This window comes from Prorops nasuta, unplaced genomic scaffold (genome assembly GCF_024137725.1).
Source record: "Prorops nasuta isolate Cenicafe-Biocafe unplaced genomic scaffold, Cenicafe_Pnas_1.2 PNAS00014, whole genome shotgun sequence".
Lineage (NCBI taxonomy): Eukaryota > Metazoa > Arthropoda > Insecta > Hymenoptera > Bethylidae > Prorops > Prorops nasuta.
In genome coordinates this window covers 4472211-4496731 of record NW_027116811.1, presented here as the reverse complement: position 1 = coordinate 4496731, position 24521 = coordinate 4472211, and the positions used below count along the sequence as shown (strand labels likewise).

Here is a 24521-nt window from a genome sequence, read left to right as displayed (position 1 = left end):
GGTATTAGCGGTGGATGCACGTTGGATGGAGTCGAGTGCCTTGGGAGAGAAATATCCGGGCGAAAAAAGAATGCTAAACTATCGGTGTACATGAAACGTTAGGGATCGCGGCATAGAGGACTCGGTGCAGCCTGGGGTGAAGGTACGAGCACACACACGCGCGCAAACACACTGTTCCATAGATGAAGAACATTAACATGTGCGCAGGGCGTCTTGTTGCATGCTTTGCGAGCGATGCGTGACAGTATCTGGCTCCGTGAGCAAAAGCCAACGCGTGCACCACCCTCCAACTTCCGGCAATGCTTCGGTAATTATAACACCGACGAAGCATATAAAGAGGAGGGGGGGGGGCACGAATTCAAACACAGCAAGAAGATTCTTCTTTAATTCTGCCAACGCACCATCTCACCTCTTATTTTTAATAGACCGTCCGCTCGTGCACGCGCATCTCCTCAGATATCAGATATCCCCCTAACACCACACAGCCCCCCTAATGGCTTCTCCATCCTCTCGAAATTACCACGAGCCACACAGCCTACATTTTTCCCCCATCTGATTTCAACGACAACCGCGAATAACATCACGCGAAATCTCACCGTGAACGCTCTCGCTCGTAATTGACTGTTTAAAAAGCGGTATATACGGGGGATTAAGTTTTTATGGCTGCGATTCTTCGGCCAGGACGCTTGCCCTCTTCTAAGGTCGAGCGGTGGTCGATCGTTCGGTTGGTATACGGGAAGCTGTTGGGAGAGCCGAGAAATTCGCTCGGTTGAGGAGAGACTGCAGGGGGGGGGGGGATATTGTCACCCAGCGATACGCAAAAAAGTAAAAGGTGTCGCGCAGCATAATGGAAAAGTCTGATAATGAAACGTTTTTGCGATGTGTGGTTGCAAGTACCTTGGAATTAGCCACCGCGCGGGCAATTATTTAGCCGTGACAAGATTGTGAAAAGTAGTCCCGATAACCGTGCACGCGTGCTATATATATATATATATACAACGTAGCAATCAAAGCGTTCGCGATAGATGCTTAACCCGCGCTACGCACCTTTCCTAACGACCGCGCAGTTTTTTACCGGCCCTTGCGCGCGGAATAATCGCTGAACGAGCGAGCGTAGAGTCGCGGGTTAATAAGGAGCAAACCCGAGGCGCTGGACAGCTCCCGACGACGGAATGCAAATGGAACCGATGGGAAAAAGGAAAAACTGGCCGCGTTGAGTCGTTCGGCGAACGTTGCTTTTCAGCGTCGCGCGGGAAATGGAAAAGACTCGTATAATGTGTCGCGTAACCGCAATTTCATGGTGTAAACTCTGTGGCGCCCGAGGTCTAGTGTCCTGCAAGCGTAGGAAAAGTGGAGAACCGATGGGAAGAAGGAAGCTCTTCAGGGTCCTCTTCAGGGTCCTCTTCAGGGTCCTCTTCAGGATCGGATCGTGTCGGATTAGCGAAATATCGATCCTTTGATTACCATGCTGCTCTCTAGTATCGACCGTGAGACGAGAAAAAGACACCGTTCGTGATGGATAACAATTTTCTCTGCATTTTTTCGCGGAAACCTGCATATATATGCTTTACGTGTGACTAAGTAGGTTTAATCATAGCGGTTGAAAGTCTTCGAAATGGAGAGGCGGAAAAACATCTCCAGGAATGAAACGTGACAATTCACTTTTCCCATGCCCGTACCACATGACGCTATATATCCCTCGCACTTAAGAGGATCACGTTGCGGCTAAGTCAACATCTCCCGCTCTCGCTTCGCCTCTCGATCCGACTGCGGTCTGCTCGTCCCGCCAATTGCGAGCGCCCCGCGATTCCATTTCTTTCTTGACACACTAGCACACACGCGCGCACCTCGAAATTAAATATGCAAAACCAAAGCTCCGTCTCCCGAAGAATCCTGCTAAATGTTTAACGCGAATTTATCTTCCAATCAACTCGCGCAAACTTCCAGAATTTAATTGAAATCTGCCACTTCTTTGAACTTTGACCTTTCGTCAAGTTTTTCCTCGTATACATATATGCAATACGTATATATAATTGATCGTGAAATGGAGAACGCTCTTTATTATTTTACTTGAGAATTTCCTCTTGGAGGATTAAGGATGGAGTGAAGGGTCGATCGACTGTGTATGGTGAGAGAGTGGGTGGGGCGGAATGAGAATGAGAATAGAGTAAGGGGAGTGGAGGGGGGGGGGAGGTGGTGGTAGAAACGCGTGGACGTTGATCAGGCAACACGGCTCTACGAGGGTGTTGTTTCGGACGAGGCTCTTTAGCCTCGTGGATTCGCCACTTTTCGCTCAAGCGACAGCTCCATTAACGCTCACCGCGGGTAACCGCGACCCCGTGCGAATCGCTATCCTTCGCAAACTTAGCCTCGCGCGCTCACCTTTTTATTTTCTCAGACCTGCGCGACGCTGCCACGTTCGACCGGCTGAATCCACATTCGCCATTCTTCTCTCTTCGTTATTTACATACACCACACTGTACTTTCCTAAACCACGCAATGATTTTTGTGAGATAATGTCAATCGATTAATTCGCAGCATTTGCTCATTTTAACGTTCGCGTTAAAATTGTATCTTGGAAGATTTTTCTCTCCGCACAGCGCAGTTTGGCGCAGGTTTGTGGGATCCGCCGACGAGAATCGCTCGAAGGAAGAAAAAAATCGGTGTAAGAGAGGGGGGGGGGGAGGGATGGTTGGCGCGTAGTCACATAAGCGTGACGAGAGCAAACAGCGTTAGGTTTGTGGTGTAGGAGGTTGAAGGGAGAGGGGGAGGGGGGGGGGGAAGGGCCGCCACTTAACCCATTCCCGGCGGGACAAAGAAAGCCAGGGCACCCTCGCGTCAATGTCTCGCGAATCGAAAATCGCATTACAGTCGGCGAGAAAGCAATCTCTGCCGACACGCCCGGCGAATAAGAGTCTCGCGGCGATATAAAATATGCCGCTGCCTGGCAAACTTTTCCCTCCCTCCCCCTCCCCGACCTAACCCAAGAGGAGGGAGGGGGGTTACTCTCAAAGAAACTGACGAAACGAACGCCGGAACCCTTTTGTCCTCGTGAAAATGTCCCCTTAAAAATGATCATTCCCTCGCGAGGCAGACTTTGATAGCCACCGGAAGTGACGAGAGTGCCTTTAAAGCAAACTCCGCAGCGACGTCCTACGATAAACCCGATCTAGCCTCTCGCGTCTATGGATAAGAGCCAGCCAATCAGACTGGCAAAAACCGTAATATTCCTCGTCTTACCGTGCACCGCTCTAACCGGAAGTCCCTCATCCACAGCTTTTTCGTCGAATTAATTCTCCAGTCTGCTGTACGTATAAACTCACCTTCTACCCCCTCTCTTCCCTTGCACAAAATATATAACACTGTACAGATCTCGCGCGTCTCTTCTCCCGTACACTCTATATATATATATATATATGGTTAATACCGAGGGCCTTTATACGCGAGAGGATGAATTTTCGTATAATCCTGGAAGGAAAAATTGGTGGAGGGACTGGGCGGGGATGAAGTAATGGTTGCGTTGGGAGAAAGAGAGGGTAGGTGGAGGGAGAGTGGGGGGGGGGGGGGGGGGGATAGCTCTCGACCGAGCTGACATTTGGTTACTGACATTTTCACCCCGGGGTTGACGTCGGGCAACCCTTTGGCGTTACCCGCGCTCAATCACTCCATTGTCTCGAGCGGTGCTCGTTTTATGCTCGCGTCAACGCTTCATTATGGGGCCCCAAGTCCGGTCGACTTGGCTTCTATAGCCCACGTGCTCGCCGCATTGTCTATCCCAAGAATATATTACGCGCCCACACGATCGCTCTGAGCGCACCTCGCTCCACGCGAATCCTAGCGTCGACCTCGGAAATCGCGCGCTACATATACATACATATATAGATATACCTACCCATAGCCCTAGGCAAGGATCGATCCCAGATCTGCAGATATATCCAACCCAAACCCATTATACCTTTTTCATACCAGCCACGAGCCCGGAAGAGTCCCCCCCCCCCCCCCGACACTTCGAACAATTCGATTTTCAAGAAGACCGTCGCTCAGCCACTCTGTCACCGGGTCACCAAGAGTCTCTCCTTATCGGTCATCGATTATTCCCTCCACTGTTATTCTCATCCCAGTGAAAGTCGACGATCCTTATCACACAGTCGCTGTACATATACGCCGGTTTATTATTCCTCAACTTTAAACATTTTGACGATTTTACGAAAAATCCTCCCAGAACTCTCCACTGGTCACACACACACACACACACACACACACACATATAGTGATTACGAGCGTTCGTAGCTACCCACTGCCAATTAATTACGGTATAAAGTGGAACGTACCCGATTAATTACAGGGCTACGGGATCGACTGGCGCATAATTGACATTGTTGCCGCATTGTTTGCCATGGTCACTGAATTTATCAATAGGTTGGCGAGCACTCGACATTCCCCGGACCACGGCTCCCCCTTTTCTCTTACGGGGTTTTCATAGTTCAACGAAGGAAGATAGGCGCACAGCACTATGTGGCGTAACGCGCGGATTGCAACGATACAACGCGCGCCACGTTGCTGCTATTATATTCTCTCGCACAGCGCATCGCTCGCTTGGTCCTTTCACCACCACGCTGTATCCTCTCCACTTTCGACGACCGCACTCCCCTCGTAAAATTCGCGGCAAACGCCAGCGTCCGAATCTCGCTCGACGCAAGATAAATACTTTCACCTTACATCCCCCCTCCCCCCCCCCCCCTCTTTCAGCCACATTCTATACAGAGCGGAGAAACTTTGTTGAATTTTCACAGTATCATCTGCGACGAGCACTCGAAGCACTCGCAAGACTGCTTCTCGTTAGATTTAATGCACTTTCCTCGTTTCATCTTCTTCGAGCTGTAAGTTTTTCGAGAATTAAAAGCCACGGTGGTGGTAGTCGAGGTGGAAGGTTTATTCCGGTGGTTTTAATAGTTACACGACGATGTCGAGCGGTACCACCGCGTGGAAAATCCACGGGGAAAACGAGCTTTCGCTAATCCTCGCCTCTATGTTCGCAAGCGACCCTCGTGTTCGGGATTTAGTCGAGCAGCGGTTCTCCGTGTCCGGCGATTAAGCCGCATCCAGGCAAACGGGAAACACTCGACCCGGAGGTTTCGCGCTGCTCGGAGGACTCGCAATTATTTCCGCGTGATTCGCCGAGGAGGCTCGCACTGCGAGAGTATAAATCTCGTGACTTTTTGAGTCGGAAGGATCTCGATGGATCTTCCGGAATAAAAGACGAAGGGAGAGCACGATGGTCGCTTATCGGTTCGATAATGGCGCTGGAGAACGCGAGGCGCTTGGAGGGGGAAGCAGCAAATGAAATAAAAGTAGCGTGCGGAAAGGAAGAGGAGTGCGACGCCGCGAACCCTCTCAGACGGATTATGACACGTAGAAAGTTCACGACCTTTTGTCTGGCGCTACCCTTGCACGCCGAGCTCTCCGGGTATAATCCTCTAACCGGGCCGTTATGCCGCTGTTGACATTTAGGCCCCCGGTACTCCAAACTGGTCCACGTTCCTCGCTCAACGAGGTTTCTCCCTGGGCAGAACAGAGACGCGGTGCTAAATAGGTGTGTACGAGGAACCCATACTTGTCGAAGAGAGACAAAGACATTGAGATACAAAGCGTCGATGTATATCGTTTGGAATAGGAAACAGGAAGCTGTCTTGCTTTCGGGCGAAGAAAAAAGTTGACCTCGGTACCTGCTCGGGGACTACCTGCTGGTGAAAAGGGGAAAGGGTGAGGGAAATGGGGTTGATGGACGGAAAGAGGAACGGGGGAGGGTTTGGCGAAAGGCTTGAAAGAATAAGGAAGGACGAGTGAACCGAATGCGGCGTAATGGGATTGGCATTGTTGGCATTAACATGACAATGTCCTCCTAAACGGGACGCATGTATACGCGGGCAACACCTATACTCCTCTAAGATCCCCACTGCTCTCTCGACCGCTTAAATACGTGTCGGGACCGATGCGTATCCTGATAGGCCGGAGCGTCTCTAAATACGTGCGTTGTTATGATAATTATCGTGTGCCCCCGTGAGCGCCCATTATGCCGCGAGAAGGCACATCCTCACAATATTGTGATATCCGATATACCGAGCGCGGTCTCCCAGCGTTTACACGCATTTCTATACTCACCCCCCCCCCCCCCCCTCCTCTTTACCATTCGGCTGGGCCACACCGTGCATTCTATGTACTACACATTGTGAAAACCGAGCGCATTCATTTACACCCATTTACGCCCAACCAACCGTCCCGTCCTGGAACGGAACCATCTCTCCTTCCTTCATGAGAAACACGGCTAATAAGCAGCAGAGTGAAAAGCCACGATTCTCATTCGTGGAAGCTCTTCTCGATGGATCGATTCATGGATTTGTAATAGGAGAAAACAATTGAAGCTTTATTTGAGATTTTGTGTATTGTTTATCGATGGTTTATGAATAGTAATTTGTGAGTCATGATTTTGATGGTTTTTTATTGCATATTTAGAGTAAGGTTGGATATACATAGCTAAAGGACTGACCAATCTCTTACCAGACTCCTCTATTGAATGGCTCGAATAATTGTATATTTACTTTCCACAGGAACATACTCTTGAATTTATGATCGCATTGTTGCAATCTCGGTTCGAGCTCGCGTGGCTGGCTGGTCGTTAAACTTGGGTGAAGGCGTGTGCTGGTGCCTTGGAATATTATGATATCCCTGTGGAACGGTACGATCAAAATTGTTGCTGGAAAACCACTCTCGTTTATACTCCTTTTGGCACGACCAACCGTCGAGAGGATCCGGTCGGCCGGTAAATCTCCACTTCAGGAATATACCAGAAACGTCCTCGTGTCTCGTTCCAACGTCCTTCGGCGAACCGTTCCTCTTCGATCTTGCATTCGTAAACTGTACAAACGCGAATCGAAGAGGACGATGCTGCTCGAAACGATTCGCTTGGCACCCTGAAGAACCCATAAATCCCACCCCACTCTTCATCTTCTGATTAATGCCTTCCTCAAGGTCAACCTAACATATCACGTTCACCAAACGTTCCTTCAGGATCTCGTCAGTTTCCAAATCCTTCGCACAAATTACCCACGAGGACTCTTCAGGTTCCATCAGAACAAAAAGCACGGTCTGCGTTGTATAAACCGATCGACGAGGGAGGATAGCGTCGATAACGAGGCTGTTCGCAATTAAAGGGGCTTGATTAGCCAGTCCTCCCGCCATTACGATTCGATTCTACGAGGAATAAAGCGTTACGACGTTGTCGAAACGAGCCAACGTCCCTACAGCAACGCCTTTTCCTCCCCCCCCCCCCCCTTTACAGTATATAACTTCTCGCGAAATGCTCGACCGTCCACCACCCTCCACCCTCTTCCTATGTCATACCTTGAGCAACGTCCACGGGAAGTTTGAGGCGCCGGAACGCACATCAAAGCCGTAATTAACGTCGCTATAGCAATTAAGCAGCGAGGGAATGTCCGAGCTGCGTCGACCGGAAGTGTCTCATAGCTTAGAAACACCCGTTCGAGAAGATCGTTCCTACGTACATATCTCTGCGAATTCGTTACAAACCCATCGAATATGCTTTATTCTTGACGATGCCGCGGGAAAATGTAGGATCGTTATTCCCGGAATAAAAACGGTTTATCTTAGAGCAGGACCACGCGAGCTTGTTGTGGAAACTGTCAGGGTGGCCGCAGAGGCGGGAAAATCAAACGATCCATTAATAAAGCGAATGCGCTGCGCCGCACGGCGAAGGTGCTATAATAAAGTCATTTAAATGGATCTAGTTCCTTTTTTTCAGCGATTAGTGCCTCCCGCCTCGTTCATATCCATATCGAAGAAGCGTGATATTTTTCGTGGCGACAGTCGACCGTGTAATTATCACGTCGTCTATCTTCCCTCTCATCCCCCCCCCCCCCTCCCCCTTTATTATCCAGCGGTCCGTCGCGCGATCGTGGCAAAAAAGCCAAAATAAATATGATATACGGTCGTTTGGCAAAAACGCAGCCCAACAATTTTCGCATCGCGGCCTTCGAGCTCGCGCTTTACGACCTCAAGAAGCAGGACTTTATAAAGTTGCCAAATTAATTGCCGTGTCTCGAGCGCTCTCGCAATCTCCTCCGGCGAGTAAGTATACGCGCAGCCTCTCTCAGTGATTTTCCAATAAACAATATTATCTCGAATGAGGTTCCGTGTAGAGAAACATCGAGGCGAGATTTAATCCGTTCGACGATAGTGGGAATCACCGAGAGAATTGCTATTAAATCAATTGCTCGATTGTACATATATACGAGTATCCATTTTCTCTCGAGTCCCATTGGTTATTAAAATCGTCGAAATATACTGGATAATCATACAAAAATTGATCAGTCCGAAGATTCTCAAATTTACCCAAAAATTTCTTCGCTCTTCTCACGAGTCCCTTACTCCTGTCAGAAAAGACACGTGCGCCATATTTTCAGGATATCTCTGGAATATTCCGTGAAGGAAGCTTTCGGTAGGTTCCGCATCGCAGGTGGTTCGATCCGGCACGCGTTAATTCCCACGAGAGATTTGCTTTGCCCCTTATTGGTTAACGCTCGCGATACCTGTCCCACGGGGTGATAAAGTACCCCCCCCCCCCATCCCCCGCAGGCATCACCCTCCGGTCAGTTGTTTTCCCAGCGGAAAGTCCACCGTGCTTCGGGCCCTCTCACACGCGGCGCGGACCTTGCGAGCGCGCAGATAGGCCCGTAGCAAAGATAGAAGCCATTAATGTAAGTCACCTGCTACAAGACGTGAATTAAGCACGGTAAATTATACCTCCGCGAGGCCTGCGTATATACTATATATATATACCGCTATAATCAGAAGTTATCGAGTGTGATCGTACGCGCCTGGACGATCGTAATGAACTTCCTCCGCACCACCACGAAGATCCACTCTTTCCTTTTCTGTCGCGTCCCCTATGAATCCTTCTCTCCTATCTCGACCGCGCGTCCAACCTCTCTACTCCCTCCCCCCCCCCCCTTTATCCTACACTCCACACACTTTCCTGAAACTCGTACCGCAGCGTCCAAACGCGTTCTAATTTTTAACCCTGTCGACCGAGGAAACTTAATTTATATCGCTATATAACGCGGTGAATATATCACTGAAGAAGTACGCTGTATTTATTAATCCCCGAGTCGCGTCTGGATGTTTATGAGAAACGGTTATCCAGTATTTTTTTATCGTATTGTAAAAATTTAATCGTTTGTCTCATGTAATTTTTTTTAATGGAAAATCAAACGACGCGAAGCGCGTGTGTGCAGAGGCGAGGGGAGTGTGTTGGTGTGCGAGTCGAAGAAGTAGATATAGAGGAGGAGGAGGAGGGGGGGGGGCAGGGGTGGAAAGAGTTAGGAGTCGCAGCGCGAGATTCTTCCATGCCCTTCGGAAATGTCGTATAGCTGTCGGGTTGCGCGGAGGCAATATTTCACGGCGGTAGGTCCGCCTGTCCTCCTGCCCCCCCCCCCCCTACAGCCCCATCCCGCCACGCCACTTTTCAAGCAGTTTTTACGGAGTCTCTCGATCTTTAATCACAGCTCGACCTTCCATTGTCAGTGACGTCACCTCCGACTCAGGAAGGGTGCTCAGGGGATGCTTTGTGTCGGGCCTCCGCTGATCCCTCTCCGCGTCATTTGTCTCCGGACGCCTTATTTGTACTCCAGCCATACAGGGCCGAAACTCTCGCAGGTACCCCGCCTAAAACCACTCGAGATTCTTACAAATTCTAAAAGATCGACTCCTCATTTCCCACCGATAACGCAATTTCGATTACGAGTCGATAAGAGCGCTGCCTCTCGACGATGCTCCGAGGTTGTGATGGCTGGAGATCTCGGGTTGGGGTGTAAGGGGATGGTCGGAAGAATAGGCGGTACATATATATATATATATATATATATAGTGAATTTCCGGAATAAAGGACCCGTGACTTTTGCCGAAGGATATAGACAGATGGAAGGAGCAATCCGTGAAAGTTTGACTTCCAAGTCGGAGTGATCATAACGGGGGCTTTAGGACTGCGGAAATCCTTGCATTGTGGAGAGCGCAGATTTTTCGCGAAACTCTTGCTGAACGGGCAATTTTTTCCCTCCCTCGTGCCTTTTCATCATCCTCCCACAAATTACTCTTTCGCGATACGCTATATATATTTGTATACATTATATCGTGATGTATGTACGTGTTCGGTGGGATTACATCGGGATTTGAAACGATGGATGTAATATTGCGAGGTGGATTATTATTTTGTTAATAAAGATGTCATATATATGTTGGGTGGCATATAACGGCGGCATTTATCTTTGAGTCATCGGGCCCCTCAAGAGTGTCGTCATCGAAGCTACTTATCATCGTTTCGGTGCATCGTCGGGAAGCGGCTGATCATAGGGATATTTCGTGGAGAACCATCGGCACCGTTAGAAAATCAGACGAGAAGCCCTCGACTCGAAATTGAGATTAATAGGCCGGCAAAGTCGGTTGGATTCTTTTAATCAACGCCCGTAATTGTACAACCTAAAGGCGGAATATATAAATAACCTTCTCGGTGAGTGAAAATTAAAGAAAATTGCTTCTCATTGAAAAAATTCAAAATTTTATTATTTATTTAACTGTTTATCGCTTTGATCCTTGAAACGTGTTTCTTGTAACGTGGATGCAACGTGGTGGGTGGCGTATTTAAACGAACGAATCTGTAGATTAAAGACCCTTATTAAGCGCATTATGGGAGATTTCAGTCTCTCAGGTTTAATCCTGAAGTTGATAGGGAAATTGCAAATGTCGCGTGGTGGTTGTTGAAGAGCGACTCTTGCATTTTTCCTACGTTTGTCTTTTGCAAGAAAAATACAAAAGATAAAAAAAGTAAAACACTTTGGTATTGGAAGAATTCAATGAAAATCGAAATATCCAATCAGCGTTCGATAACGATATTGAGTATACGATACTATATATAAATATGTAAAGAGGACGAGGTGAGAGACGAAGGGTGCGTGGCATAAAACGTAGTTTAAGATCGTTTAATTTATGGTGGCGCTCAGTCGACGAGGCGCCACGGTATTTAATAGTTAACGCATGCAGAGGAGCAATAAGGAGAGAAACATAGACGCCACTCAAGTACTCAACGGTATTATTCGAATTGATGCGGTGAATTGGCAGTGACGACATCGCACAGCCAATCCGACGGTTTGTTTATTGGTCGCGCGTTGGCGGATTCCTTGCGGACCGCTTTAATTGACTCCCCGTCAATAGCGAATGAAACAAATACATTGCCTCCACGCAGCCTCGCAGACTCTCCTTAGCTCTTGCTTCTTCAGGGTCACGACAAGTGGCCAACTTGCTAAGCGCTTTACATATACAGACAAATTTGAATTGGACTTTATGTTTCGTAACTATCAAGACTGCCTATTAATAATTACTCAAACTTTTGCTTCAATCAGCTCCAATCAAGGAGCTCCAAACCGTTTTAAGCTTATATTTCCCTATATATATGTGTGTGTGTATATATATACTGTTATTTCACTAGATTAGCATATATGGGTAGCACGAGATTTTTTTATATTTGCACAAGCGAGTATTATTTCGGAATATTGGCAAAAATATTGTGGATTCTCGAAAATTTGATTGAAGGGGGGAATATCTGGAGAGAATATAGGGTGTGTTCCGGATTGGTGATTCTATGGTCGAGTTCCGGATGGTATCGATGGAAGGTTCGGAGAATTTTCCATGTGCGGAGTGGCTTGGACCGTTGCATAGATTGCGCCTGGAATGGGAATGCAGATCCGATTATTTCCATACGTAAGCATAATGGGCCATTACGCGCACGTGCTTACCACAAAGGAATCCGAATGTGGGCAAGATATAGGAGGCACGTAGCGGCAAGCTGGACGCGTGCAACTATATATATATGTATATACCGCAGGAGCGCCAAAAATGACGTATGCGTTTCGTTGGGTGCTCCTGGCAAAGGCCACTCTTGCCAATCACTATATATAGTTTCCTCTCTCGTGTGGTTTCTGCAGCTCCAGAAGCCCAATCGCTTATTCCCCTCTCCCTTTGCAAAGAGGAGATTGATGAGTCGGACCCTCGCAATCGACACATATAGTACATTCGTTCATGGAAAAACGCGAGAGAAAACCAATAATGAAATGAAACCAGTTGAATGAAGCACGCGCGCGAGAGCGAACGCGTATCGAGGATGTATTGCATATAGCGAGCGATATTGACGCAGAGGCCTGTTAAAAAAGGCAAATGCAGAAAGAAAACTGGAACGGACGGCACTCATTATTTATGCAACTGAATGAACGTATCAATGGGAACGCGTTTCGCGTACTTTTCCTCGTCGCATGGCAACTTTTTAATAAGCACGTGTGTTTTTTATTCCTCCGTTTTATTCATAATCGTGAATTAAATCTCGTGTTTTAATTGCGCGTATGGGAGTATAGGAACGAGATATCCGGTGTGTGGGCAGGAGCTACGTGCATCTGTGTAATGGTGAAAAAAATAGAGGGGGGCGACGAAAAGTTTGAAAATCATGGATTTTTACAAACGTGGCTGAAAGAACCTTGACAGGACGAGGGCGGATGAGTATTCGAAGGAGAGAAAGCGCGATGCTGTGGCGTGGGGAAAACAATAGTGAGAATTTTAATGCGCGCAAAAGCTCATCGTAAAACATTCGCAGTGCAGGAGCACTCCCCGGTGCTGATTAGTCTGACACTTGTATGGCCAGTGTCTCTAGTTGGCACGCATTCCGCGCCTCATTTCGCTGCGTGTCTGGTTGCCCAAGGGCAGTTCTCCACGGCAACCCCATGAGAGCTTTAAAACCCACCATGACACTCGCACACACACCTATATATGTATATATCTGCCTTTCATGGAACGTTACCCAGCACCAAACGTTTAATACCCTTCCCTCTTTTTTTTCTCACTTCTCGCTTGGTCCTTCAACCCTTGTATTTCAATTTCCTCGTCACACGCTCGTTGAAACACAGAAAAAACCCAGAATCAATTATTTTGTCAGATTGCATAATTTTCTGGAGAAAAGGAGCAGAGTTTCGAGTAATAAAGAGCAAGGATATAGTTCGATCAAGTTGATGCTGATGAAAGAGCGTTGCGGATAAAACGCTGAATCACTCGTGCAAGGCTCGCTCTTCCGGCTCAATCTCAGTCACTTTCTTACGCCTTGGCGTGTCCCTCTTTGCTCTCTTCGACTCGTTTTTCTCTCTCCTCCTCCCATAGCACTGCCTCTTCAGGGTCTGTCCGAGGCAACGAGCAACCGACACAGCGGTATACTCCGATGGGTAATCGGTCCTCTCCTCGCCAACTTTGCCCCACGATTCCACAGCCTTGGGTTGCGCCAAGCTAGATTCTCGACTTAAGTTCGCTAATCATGCCTCTGCTAATGGGCAGCAGTGATAATTAAGCCGATAATAAAGCGTAGGCGCTTGCTTCTCTTCCGTTGCTCGAGCGCGTGGTGGATGAAACGTTGCGCCACGCCACGCCATCAGCCGAGACGGAAGAAACCACGATTTGTTGCTTTATACCGTCTTGTCACGCAGAGATATGCTCTTTCTGACGATCGATCCCATGGCGTCGAGCTTACAGTTGGATGCGATGAATATTTTCTTTACTAGTGTATGTATATATGATACATGTACCCCCGCTGATTTCCTAGCCTAGAAATTTTTTGGTTTTAACGTACACATCAGTCTATGGATTGTTTGTTCGTTGATTGTCTTTCGTCATAACGCAACAATAATTTGCTCAGGCCACTGTATTGATAATTTTAAAGTAAGATTTATATATTCTACGAGCATACAAAATTTTAACGAGTATTTAATTATTTCGTTTCAGATGCCTGTGGCTTGTCGGACGTGGCGCATATAGAATCGCTGCAGGAGAAGTCTCAGTGCGCACTGGAGGAGTACTGTCGGACGCAATATCCAAATCAGCCAACGAGGTTTGGCAAACTCTTGCTACGACTGCCATCTTTACGAACGGTGTCGTCGCAGGTGATCGAGCAGCTGTTCTTCGTGAGGCTCGTCGGGAAAACACCGATCGAGACCCTCATCAGGGATATGCTGCTGAGTGGTAATAGCTTCAACTGGCCGTACATGTCCACGATGTGACACTCTGTCTGGAGGCAACTAGCTTCCGCATAATAATAATAATAATAACGATGAGATAAGGATATAAATAAGAATAATAATATCGCGAGAAAGCCAAGAGCACTCGAGGTTACTGGAAGAGTCCCGGAGAGCATCGAGCGGATTCTTGTGCACGCAGCAACATTGCGTCGTTCGACCCATCCCAGACCGGAAATGACGCGGATGGAACCTTGCTACAATCGCGTGACTCAAGAAGACTACGTTTCGTTATTACCGAACGCGGTGCAGACGCGGGCTGCCGTTCGGAGTGTCCGATAATGCGAGATAACCTTCCCGGTGATGATGAGGAGGAAGAAGAAGAAGAAGAAGAAGAAGAAGGATGGTAGAAAAAGCTAATTTTAATAAAGAATTACTGGCGAGACGACTGCCCTCGATAGAGAAAGATAGTACGTTAAACGCATCAGCGTTGTTAGATTATTAGAATTTTTGTACAGTGAGAGAAATGTTGTTTATTCGTGTATTGTTTACTTCGTCAAGTACGAGATAAGAAAGGCTCTGTTATATCGACGAGAATCCGAGGAGGAAAAAAACCTATCGTGTCCTATTTACGATTGATATTTTTTATACGATAACGCGAGTATCTCGATGCACATCAGTTTTTATTATTATTAAGTTTCTCTCCCCCCCCCCCCCCCCCTCCTTTTCTCATTGTTTTTAGTACATGCATGTATGTATCATTGTCGTCGCTAGTGGTTTACGAGGTATGCCACATGAAAATTTCAAATGGAAGGTTAAATTGATGTAAATGGGAAAAAGATGGGTCGAAAGGCAGCGCGAATCTTGGGTTTATCTCGAATTAAAAGGTTGATCATTAAGGAGCACCGGGGAAGAGTGTGTAGCGGGGAGAAAAGTGGGCGGGCGAGACGTCGTTGATTGCGCGCGAGGAGAAAGCTGTGAAAGAGGAGGAAGGAAGGAAGGGGAATGGGAGAAATGTGTATAAGTGTATAATAAAGACGTCGCCCGTTCAGAGAATCATCAGAGGCGTCAAGTGGCCCGACAGTATCAGGGAACATGGCTGGGCGTTAAAACTTGCTGCACTTAGCCACTCGAGTATAGTTGGATGGAAGTAATAAAAAATAAAACGTCAGCGAGGGAAGAAAGGGAGGGAAAAGGTTGTGCCGCGAGGAGAGGAGCTGGAGTCCCGAGGGAAATAGAAATCTTTTCAATTAGCATTTGTAATACTGGAGGATTTAGTCACTGCTGTAACACCGATATGCTTCCTCTGATAAATCGATGCTTACGAGTTTCAGAGTTTCCCCTCCAAAGTGCCAGCGTTTTTATATTATTATTACCGGCGGTCGCCGGTCTGCCGGACAATCTCGACCACTCGAATTTCGTCGATCGTAGACGCTTCTTTCTACCTCTCTCTTGGTTTTCTCCAGTTCCTGATCAAGAAAACTGCGTATGCTCCCACTTTTCTCCCTTGTGCACTCACTTTTGCACTCTTCGCTAAAAATTTCTATCATTTTATCGCACGAAGCTTGTTGGTTGTGTTTTGAAATATATCAATTTAATTGGGTGTGGAGGATCGAGAAAGTGTTAAAGCTGTATGGTTGTTTCGTTTTGTTGAAAAAGCTCATTTTACGGAAGCGTCGGTACAGTGAGTTGATAATTGCATCGAGTGTGAGTCGTGCGACACTGTGTAAAACGAGAGAATGATAATGTAAAGCCGTAAAAAAAATTGTAAGCGTAAAGTAACCGCGGGTCATTGGCTGTCAACCAGGAAGTTGTGAAATTTAGGAAAAATGAATCATATGTTTTTGTAATGAGTATACGTTTTCTTTTTATGTAGCAGCGATTTCACTTATAAACTTTAGCATTTAATATCAACGAGGAAAAATCCTACTGCGACATGTTTACTTACCGTGTTATTTTTAGTGCTATATTTATTATTGAGGGCTCTCGTTGACCGAACGCTGCGAGCAAATGCACTACCGCAGAGCCTAGAAACGCGATTCAGCGATCTAGATCTACCGATGGATCGGCACGTGACTTTGATCGTAATAGGGTTATCCGAAGCGTAAGATCAAGCGTAGATGACAATACTTCTAATTACCATCGATCGTTGCATCCTGTAAATATTATTGTAATAATAATATATTTTTATCTCTCGACTCCCGCTGAAATGCGAGTCGAGAGATACGTGTAGCGATTAATACTATGACACGATGAGTTTTCTCTTTTTTTTTTAATCCCTTTTGTTTATTTGGTTTTTGCAAAATGCCGGTGCTATTGCATATATATATATATATCGTACACCGACGCCACCCAGTGACGATCGTAACGCGAGAAACACTGGATCGATCACCACGAGGCAACGTATCTTAATTTCGTAAGGAACGCTTCGATCCACGACATTCTACACTACTATTTTGTAACTTCCAAGAGTCAATCATTCAACGCGCGAATGACATTTTTAATTTTGTCCAAAAATTATTCCTTGCATTTTCTCGCATACTCCGTATATATGTAACTCGAAAATCCCGCTTGCCTCGCTGCGCTGGGAGATACGCTATTACATTTCGACAATATTCCAGTTGATCCACGAACCTGATGAATCGATGCTTTGAAAAACCTGAAGGAGAGAATGAAGAAACGTGACGAGTGTAAGAAAAACAATCGACGCTCTCATCGCTAGATTATTAATGTGTTTTCTCCTAGGATGAACAATAATGATAATGATAATTCAAATAAACAACGTAATAATAATAAGATGAATAGTAATAATAACGATAACGATAATTAGAATAAAAATAATGATTAAAGTAGACCTAATAGCGATAAGAATAATAGGAATAATCTTACTTAACAACTAATTAGTAGCGTGGAATGATTAAGATAGAGTGCGAAGTAATGTGATATATGTATGTACGTCAAAATTTCAATCCGATCTTTTGAGAGGAAAGGTGCTTTTTCTATACTATATAAATATTGTAAAATATCTGGACTCGGCGCGTTGTATAGGGTTGTCTAAATGATATTAAAGGAACAAAAGTTGAAATGCTATATAATAGTATAATAAATGTGGCAATATCGAGCTAGTTACTTATAGTGGAGCACTTAGGGGTATACGGGATAATACTAATATTTTTAAGCAACGGTCGTTTCTTCGAATCAATCTTTTTTCTTTTTGTAAGGAGACTATCTCGAGCAGAATCCAGCTATTGATACTAAAACGCATCATTGTTTGATACGACACGACGTAGCATCGAATAAAATAATTCGGTAAAAGGACAAACGTTGCACGATGCATTTGCAAAAATTTTATTAATTAATAGCGATTCTAAAATTTTTTTTATTCGGTATCTACTGCACACATACCTATACAGTACTTAAATATCGCAGGCACGAAGGATATGATTTCAAGGTACCCTCGTTTGGCGAAACAAAATTCTCTCGCAGACCTATACCCATATATAAATTGGAAACGTGGATGGATCTTTCTCGAGATTTTCTCCAAGGATGGAAGCAGTTGCTCACAAAACTCGAAAATGTATTATACCTATATAACGAACGATATCTCGCCCGTGTATGTATGTAAGGGCATACAAGAAAACTATACATAGTTATGTATAAAAACATGAACATTTTTGTATAAAACGTGTACATAATTAATATATATGAATATAAATATATAAATATATATAAATTACAAAGAATTATAAATATATAAATAGATATATTATATCGAATCTCTGCGTAGGACATCACTACGATGATAATATTATTAATAATATAACTCTGTCGAGATAAATAACGATACATGTACGAATTAATGTATAATGCGACTGGTCTTTTTTTGCAAAAACTATAATAAGAAAATATCACGTTGCAAGTATTAAAAGAGTCGATTATATTTTAATTTCACCCAGGCCCTTTTCACCGCACACAGCTCCTGCATCACCTACTCGAGTGATTTATTTTACGAGGCACGAAAACAATTGCAATTTTCTTTTTCGTGCCACACACACACACACACACACACACACGCACACACATATATATATATATATATATAGAAACAGCAGTGCAATTAATCAGGAGGTTAATTGGTGGAGAAGATGGAGCAAACCGAACCAAGTTAAAAGGACGAGGAGAGTCTAGTGCATGGCAGGAGTGAATGGAGAGACAGTGAAAGGGAGCCAGATGGGAGAGGAAAAAAGGTAAAAAGGGTTGAGGGTGCGCGAGGTCACGATCGCAGACAGAAGCCTGCGTGTCACGTCGGCCAGAAATCACTTCTTGCGTCGAGAGAAATTCGCTCGCCAATTGTTAATATTGAAATACGTACGTGCGAGAATTCCAAGCAGGTCGCTTTACGATTCACCGCGCGGTATATGCCGAGAGAAAAATAAACCAAACGAGCACTTGCCTTAAATTCCAAAAATATCACTAAATATATTTTCACCAGTATATATATATATATAGCGAAAACACCACTTTAATTCGGTTCTCTCGTTACACGCTGAATTTTCCGGGAGCCACGCGAGGGGGTAGTCTCCGGACGATGAAGGCACGAAGATTTTCCAACGAGCCACACACACACACACACACACACACACACACAAACCAACGGGCCGTGGTTAATAAGAGAGGGATGCCGAAGAAGGGGAGGATGGAAGAGGAAGGAGTGTAGGTACTGCGCGAGACACGTATAATTTCAGGATGAACCGATCCCGATGGTTTCGTGATGAAGCTAACATGAGGCGAGGATCACGAGATCTTAGCTTGCCCGTTTCTCGGGCTTCTCTCACGATCCGCGGTGGCTGTGGCGGTGGCGTTGCATACATAAATCGCGGATAAATCACGTCGAGACGGGCATGGCAGGCTGCGAGCATGCATGGAAAAGCAAAAACGGAGGCTCGAGGAGTCGCAGGCTCTCTGAAGAAGCCTCTGTACGGGACGAAAATGAAGCTACGGTGTATCTCGTCGCGAGGGATGCTTAGAATTTCGATAAATCTAACGTGGGACGCGTGGAATGGGGAGGGGAAGTGGGATCGTTCGGCGTAAATCGGTTGAGATGGAAAAGAACGGTCGTGGGCATGCGGGAGGAGTGCAAAAGAGGGGGGGGGGGGAGGTGTCGTGTGGTGCGAGCGATCTCTCGGAGCCGCGTGCAGCCACGGGTTGGCTCGTGGCCAAAAAAAAAGGGGAACGTCTTTCTTTTCTCAGGCTTGGAAAAAACAAAGCGCACTTGAGAGGCTGCTGACGGGCGCAGCGCGTGCTTGCCATGTCGAGGGCCGAAAGTTTCGACGAAGAAATTAATCGCTGCTCTTGCTGAATCGATCGCTCGACCGAGACATTCGTCATCCCTTGGCTACATGTGTATATATGTGTGTGTGTGTGTGCGTATGCACATATACTATAAGGTTTTCCCTTTATTAACCCAAAACTACCTTCTTCCACGTGTCAATTGGCCGAGCACGATCCACCAGGCGGACCAACCCTCCAGCAACCCACGAAGCTTCCTCTCGAGGATCCTGCAGGCGAATCCTATAAGAGGAAGATAACGCCTTTCATGCCTTACGTGCTTTTACGAGCGATCGTAAACGGACCATCTTGTCACGTGGCTTTTGATTCTTTCCTTCCCGGTTCGATGACAATCAGCGCGTAAAACCGAGAAACTGGCTCCCTGCTCTTCAACGTTGAAATCACCTTCAGTGATAATTCTTTCCTCGTAAAGCATAAAGTAGAGAGCTTGACGAACCGTTCGGCTCGATCGGAACGTCGCTTTGCTTTTGACGATCGTTGATAAACTGATTTCGGTGATTCGACTATATATATAACTTTGAGTAAGTGTGCATATATATATATATATATTGTCCGCAGGTGTACGGTACAAACGTTTTCTTCGCTGAGGAGAGTAAAGCCTGAAACAAAGCGTTTATCATCCTGGTAGACCAACTACGTACACTCCATATATATATATATATATAGTTAGCGTTATCGTCGACTTACGTGTCAGTGCTCACCTGCGGCTAACTTTCGAGTAACTCGGGATCGAGATCGTTTTGTTGCCGGATCGCGATGACTTGGAACCGTTCCAATGTAGTACGGCAAGCTGGCCCGGGGGGTGTGAGTACTCGTTATATATATATATCGCATTTTAACGTTTGCATTCTATGGTTTAGCGTATATATATATTCGGTCAGTCGACGATAACCTCGTCGTCTGACCTTATTATATCTCGCTCCGCGGAGAGCACCCCACCATGCAGAGGAGGTTCCTCCTCTTGGTCCGATAATTTTAACACTTCGGCCCGCGTTACTTGGTATTTCCCATATAATGCGTCCAACTCCTGGGGGGTGGAGGGGGGGGGGGGGTCAAGAGAGATAGCGGCCTTCCGAGAAACGCACGAGCTCGATCGAGGTCGCGAGTCAATGAATTTCCCCATGAATGAAATCGCTTTGTCCGACTTCAGCCGGAGTAAGATTCTCCGCATCAGCGATTCATCCACGAACGCCGAATAAAGCCAAGCGAGAGAATCCATGCGGATTGTTCTTTTTTCCCCAAACTCGCTCTGACTCGGGTCGTTAAAAGATAACGAAAGTACAGTTCGAAAGCTGTTAAGATTTCAAGGACATTAATCATCGCTGTGGAAGGAGGGAATAGAATAAGTATATATATATATATATATATATATACGTTGCTGTAACGAGCACTTATCAATTGATTTTACGCGAGGGATTAAATCGTTGAGTGGAGAGTGGCAGGACTCGCGTGAGCGTTGCTGAAGAAAGCTGCGGCGAGCGGCAAAAGCGGAAAAGGACGGGAAGGACGTCATAATCCGCTGATGGCTGCTTCAACGACGTCTGATCTTCCTCGTCCTCCATCAAACTCTTCTGCATTTACGTCTGTACACGTGTGTGTATATACGTGTAGTTTTCCGGATTTTCGCGATGGGTCATCAGGATGATTTAAGAGTAGAAACGGATAAAGTGGTTATTCTTGAAGAGGAACCTGAAATTTATTCAAGAAAAACACAATATGAAGCAGACTATGTATATAGCTATAAGAACTGTATTTATATTATAGAGAGTTACAACAGGTACCACCAGATCGAAGCTAAAATTTAATCATTATTAGAACGCTGTACGCCATTACCGGTCATATCCATAATGTTTTAATCGTCGTTTAAGACCGAACGATCGAAATTAAATACGATCTTGTAACTTTAATGGCACGATTAAGCTTCTCGCGTAATCGATTAGCGGAAAAAGGTTGAGAGGAGTGGCGTTTAAAAATGGCTGTTGGATAACTTCAGCTCGCTCGAGACACACGGTTCTCCACGAGAGAGGATTTTGTGGGAGGAGGGGGGAGATTGGTGAAACGTTCGGTAAGTAAACGAACGTTTTGCGCGTTCCACGCAAACGGTGTATAATTTGCGGGGCGTTATCCTCCTCGGATGGAGTATGAGAAAGCGATGCCTCCCTCGCACCCCCGCGAAATGCACTCCTCGCCACTGGTTTTCCCCTCCGCGAATACCTCCCCCCCCCCCCTCCAGTGTCTTAACGCTCCTCGACTAATTATGCCAGGGTTTCATGATCCTCGCCGCTGCGATCAACGTAATTTACCGGACGTAACGGCGCACCTAATGCTGATATCTCGCTTTGTCGGCTTCCCTTGCACACTATCCACTCTTTTTTCCTGTCCTTATACGCGAGATATACGCGCGAGCTTCCTCCTATCTCTCGTACTTTTAATTATTCGACATTAAAAAACACCTTCTGCTCCAAATCCTATGGAAATTCTTTATTCCCGTGTGGTACCAAGTTCGCAAGCGCTTTATTGTTGGTTCGGGATGGCGTGACCCAATATTGCATCACGGACTATAAGAGTAAACAACCGCTTTTACGCGTATCGTCTAATCGTCTTGCGATAAGGAATCCTGAAAACCGTGCGTCCAATTGGATACGACCGATGAATAAAACATCTCCTGAATGATAATGAAACTGACGTTGTTGAGAACAATCTGGAGCATGTACGTATTCTGATCTAGTGTGTATGTTTCTTATTATTGCGATATGCTCGACGATCTTATGCATAACATACTTGTATATCCCAATCGAATCGTGAATACTATGATTTGTTAGAATAGAAATAAAAGTCAACGTTAAAAATAATCCTATAGCCAACGATAAGAGTAAACATTTTCATGAAATTTCAGAGTTTCGTGAAAGACGATCGTTTATTTAACCTCAATTCCAAGCAATCGTTCCAAAAGGTCAAATATGTTTTTGTATTTTATTCCTTCGGTTTGTTGTTTGTGTTCGTAATGAATGGTGGAGGAGCTTCTTGTTAAAATAGATATATATATATATATAAATAGTTCAGTATACAGACAAGAGGCAGTTGTGGTTAAGCGAAGAACGTAGCTGCACTTCCTCGACAACTAATATGAGCTCAAATGGAATATCCGACAGAGTTGTACCGATTGAGATGGATCAAAAGGAACGACAAACATCAGCAGGCCCGTGCCTTCCGTTCCTTGATGGAGTAATGTGCGTTTCTTATGTTTCAATTGACGTTTGCATCCCACGCATAAATTACATCGACTTCGTTCATCCATCTGACCATCCATCCCTCGTTACGCCCGCAGGAAGTCCGCGTGTACATACACGTAAGAGCCATTCCTAACCTCTTCCTCCTATTTCGCACGATTTCACCAAAACAACGCGTTTCGTCAGCTTCCTCCACAGGACTACTCGAATTTACACCGCGTGATGGAAAACAGTCCCGATGTAGGAAGACTCGTTGGAACCGTTCCATCACTCGAGATAATAAGCGATAACGCTTATTTAGACTAGTAGCTTCGCTGTGTTTACGAGGAAAGTGCCAAGTAGCTTGTCTAATTATAACGATAAAATTATTTGATTTCCACACTGCGATCGCGCAATATAGTCGATATAAAATTACGAGGAAAACAAGCGAAGAGGCTAACTACGTATGCAGTAGTCTTGTTTCTACTCTGTGTTCTGTGTATATATACATATATGTATATACAAAAGTCCAAGCTTTCAACGTCTCTAGATATTTTCCATCGATAAGGAATAACGCGTGGAAATAAATCTTGCAGGTTTTATTATTTGGTCCCCGCTTAAAGCGACAGTTGAGCTCGTGCGCAAATCCATAAAATGTTAAAAGGAGAACAGAGAGTGGACACACTTTTCCGTTGAGCGACACTTGTCGCACGAACTATCGGGTCAGCCGCGCGAGAGTGGAAAGCGTGCGAGGACCGAGGAGTAGTGGTGCCGCCGTCGCGTCGTAGATGGAGCGATCGCTGTCGCGCGACAATTGGAGGAACTAATGGAGAAGTGGAGTGAAGACGCCATGATCGTTCGACGATCAACGACAAATCGTCAGAGTCACTCGACCCACGATCACGCCTGTTTCGCGCGAGGAAGCTTCGTTTCCGCAGAGTCCGAGTGTCTCTGCGTAAGCGAAAGGCGGAGCCATATTGCTCGACTCGGGTCAAAAGGCCACTACCAATCATAGTCCGCTGATAAGCATTATTGCGACTCTTATACTTGCGTATATATAGCATACGTATACGCAAACACGCGTCTTATCTTCTAGTCCCCCCCCCCCCCTCCCCCTACTTGACAAATGGAAATCATTTTCACACTTTTCCCAATCTCTACTCGATATCTACAACATAAATTAACTATTGAACTTAATAACACTGCTAAAGAGGCTTCCTATATATCGCACATTTTTCTGGTGTTTATCTAACTGGTCCGGCCATGCAATCGGAAGATCAGTTTTTTTAGTGTGATTTCGCGGTTTTACAGCTTTCATTGGAATTATCTTGAATTTCCTAAGAAATAATGGTTGAGTGATAAGATTTTATTTTCTTAGAATGATATGCGATCGAGGGTGTAGAGGTTAATTAATTAGTAATCTTAATGACGTTTTGTGGTTTAGAGGTGTACATACAGCCTAGCTTCTTCTTAGTCTTTGATGATGCGTTGAGGATTCGTTCGATCGATATAGCTCTATAGACTTTTCACTGCTAGGCTGGCCCTTATAAAAAGGGGAGAGAATAGTTGATTTATCACCAGAATCAATCCAATCGTATTTTCCCTAAAAGTCAACACTTCGTCACATGCTATCCAGGCTCGTATAATCGTGCTATTTGTACGCGTCGAACCGACTCTGCAAAACATTTTCAATGGGATGAAGTAAAAGTATAATGTATAATAAACGATTTGGTATAAAAAAGGGAATGGTAAATAATAGATGTTCATGCATGAAAGATTTTTACTTTTCATTAATTTTTGTATCAATATTTTGAAAGGTGTGACGATTCAGTAGAAAATGATACTGGCA

General features: G+C 45.6%; 1 protein-coding gene and 1 long non-coding RNA gene across 3 annotated transcripts in view; one reads left to right on the top strand and one right to left on the bottom strand.

The window, feature by feature from the left end:
- svp (COUP transcription factor 2) overlaps positions 1-14672 on the top strand; it is a 91339-nt gene extending 76667 nt beyond the window's left edge. For both annotated transcript variants that reach the window (XM_066735549.1, XM_066735550.1), the window contains exon 4: positions 13885-14672. In XM_066735549.1, coding sequence (XP_066591646.1) covers positions 13885-14159 — 275 coding nt within the window. In that variant the 3' untranslated portion in view covers positions 14160-14672. The remainder of the gene's footprint in view (positions 1-13884) is intronic.
- Positions 14673-14815: 143 nt separating this feature from the next.
- On the bottom strand, positions 14816-23160 carry LOC136778587 (uncharacterized). The gene is made up of 2 exons (XR_010823462.1): positions 22536-23160; positions 14816-21152 (listed from the first exon to the last, which is right to left on the bottom strand). It is a non-coding gene; the product is annotated as an uncharacterized lncRNA (long non-coding RNA).
- Between the last annotated feature and the right edge of the window lie 1361 nt (positions 23161-24521).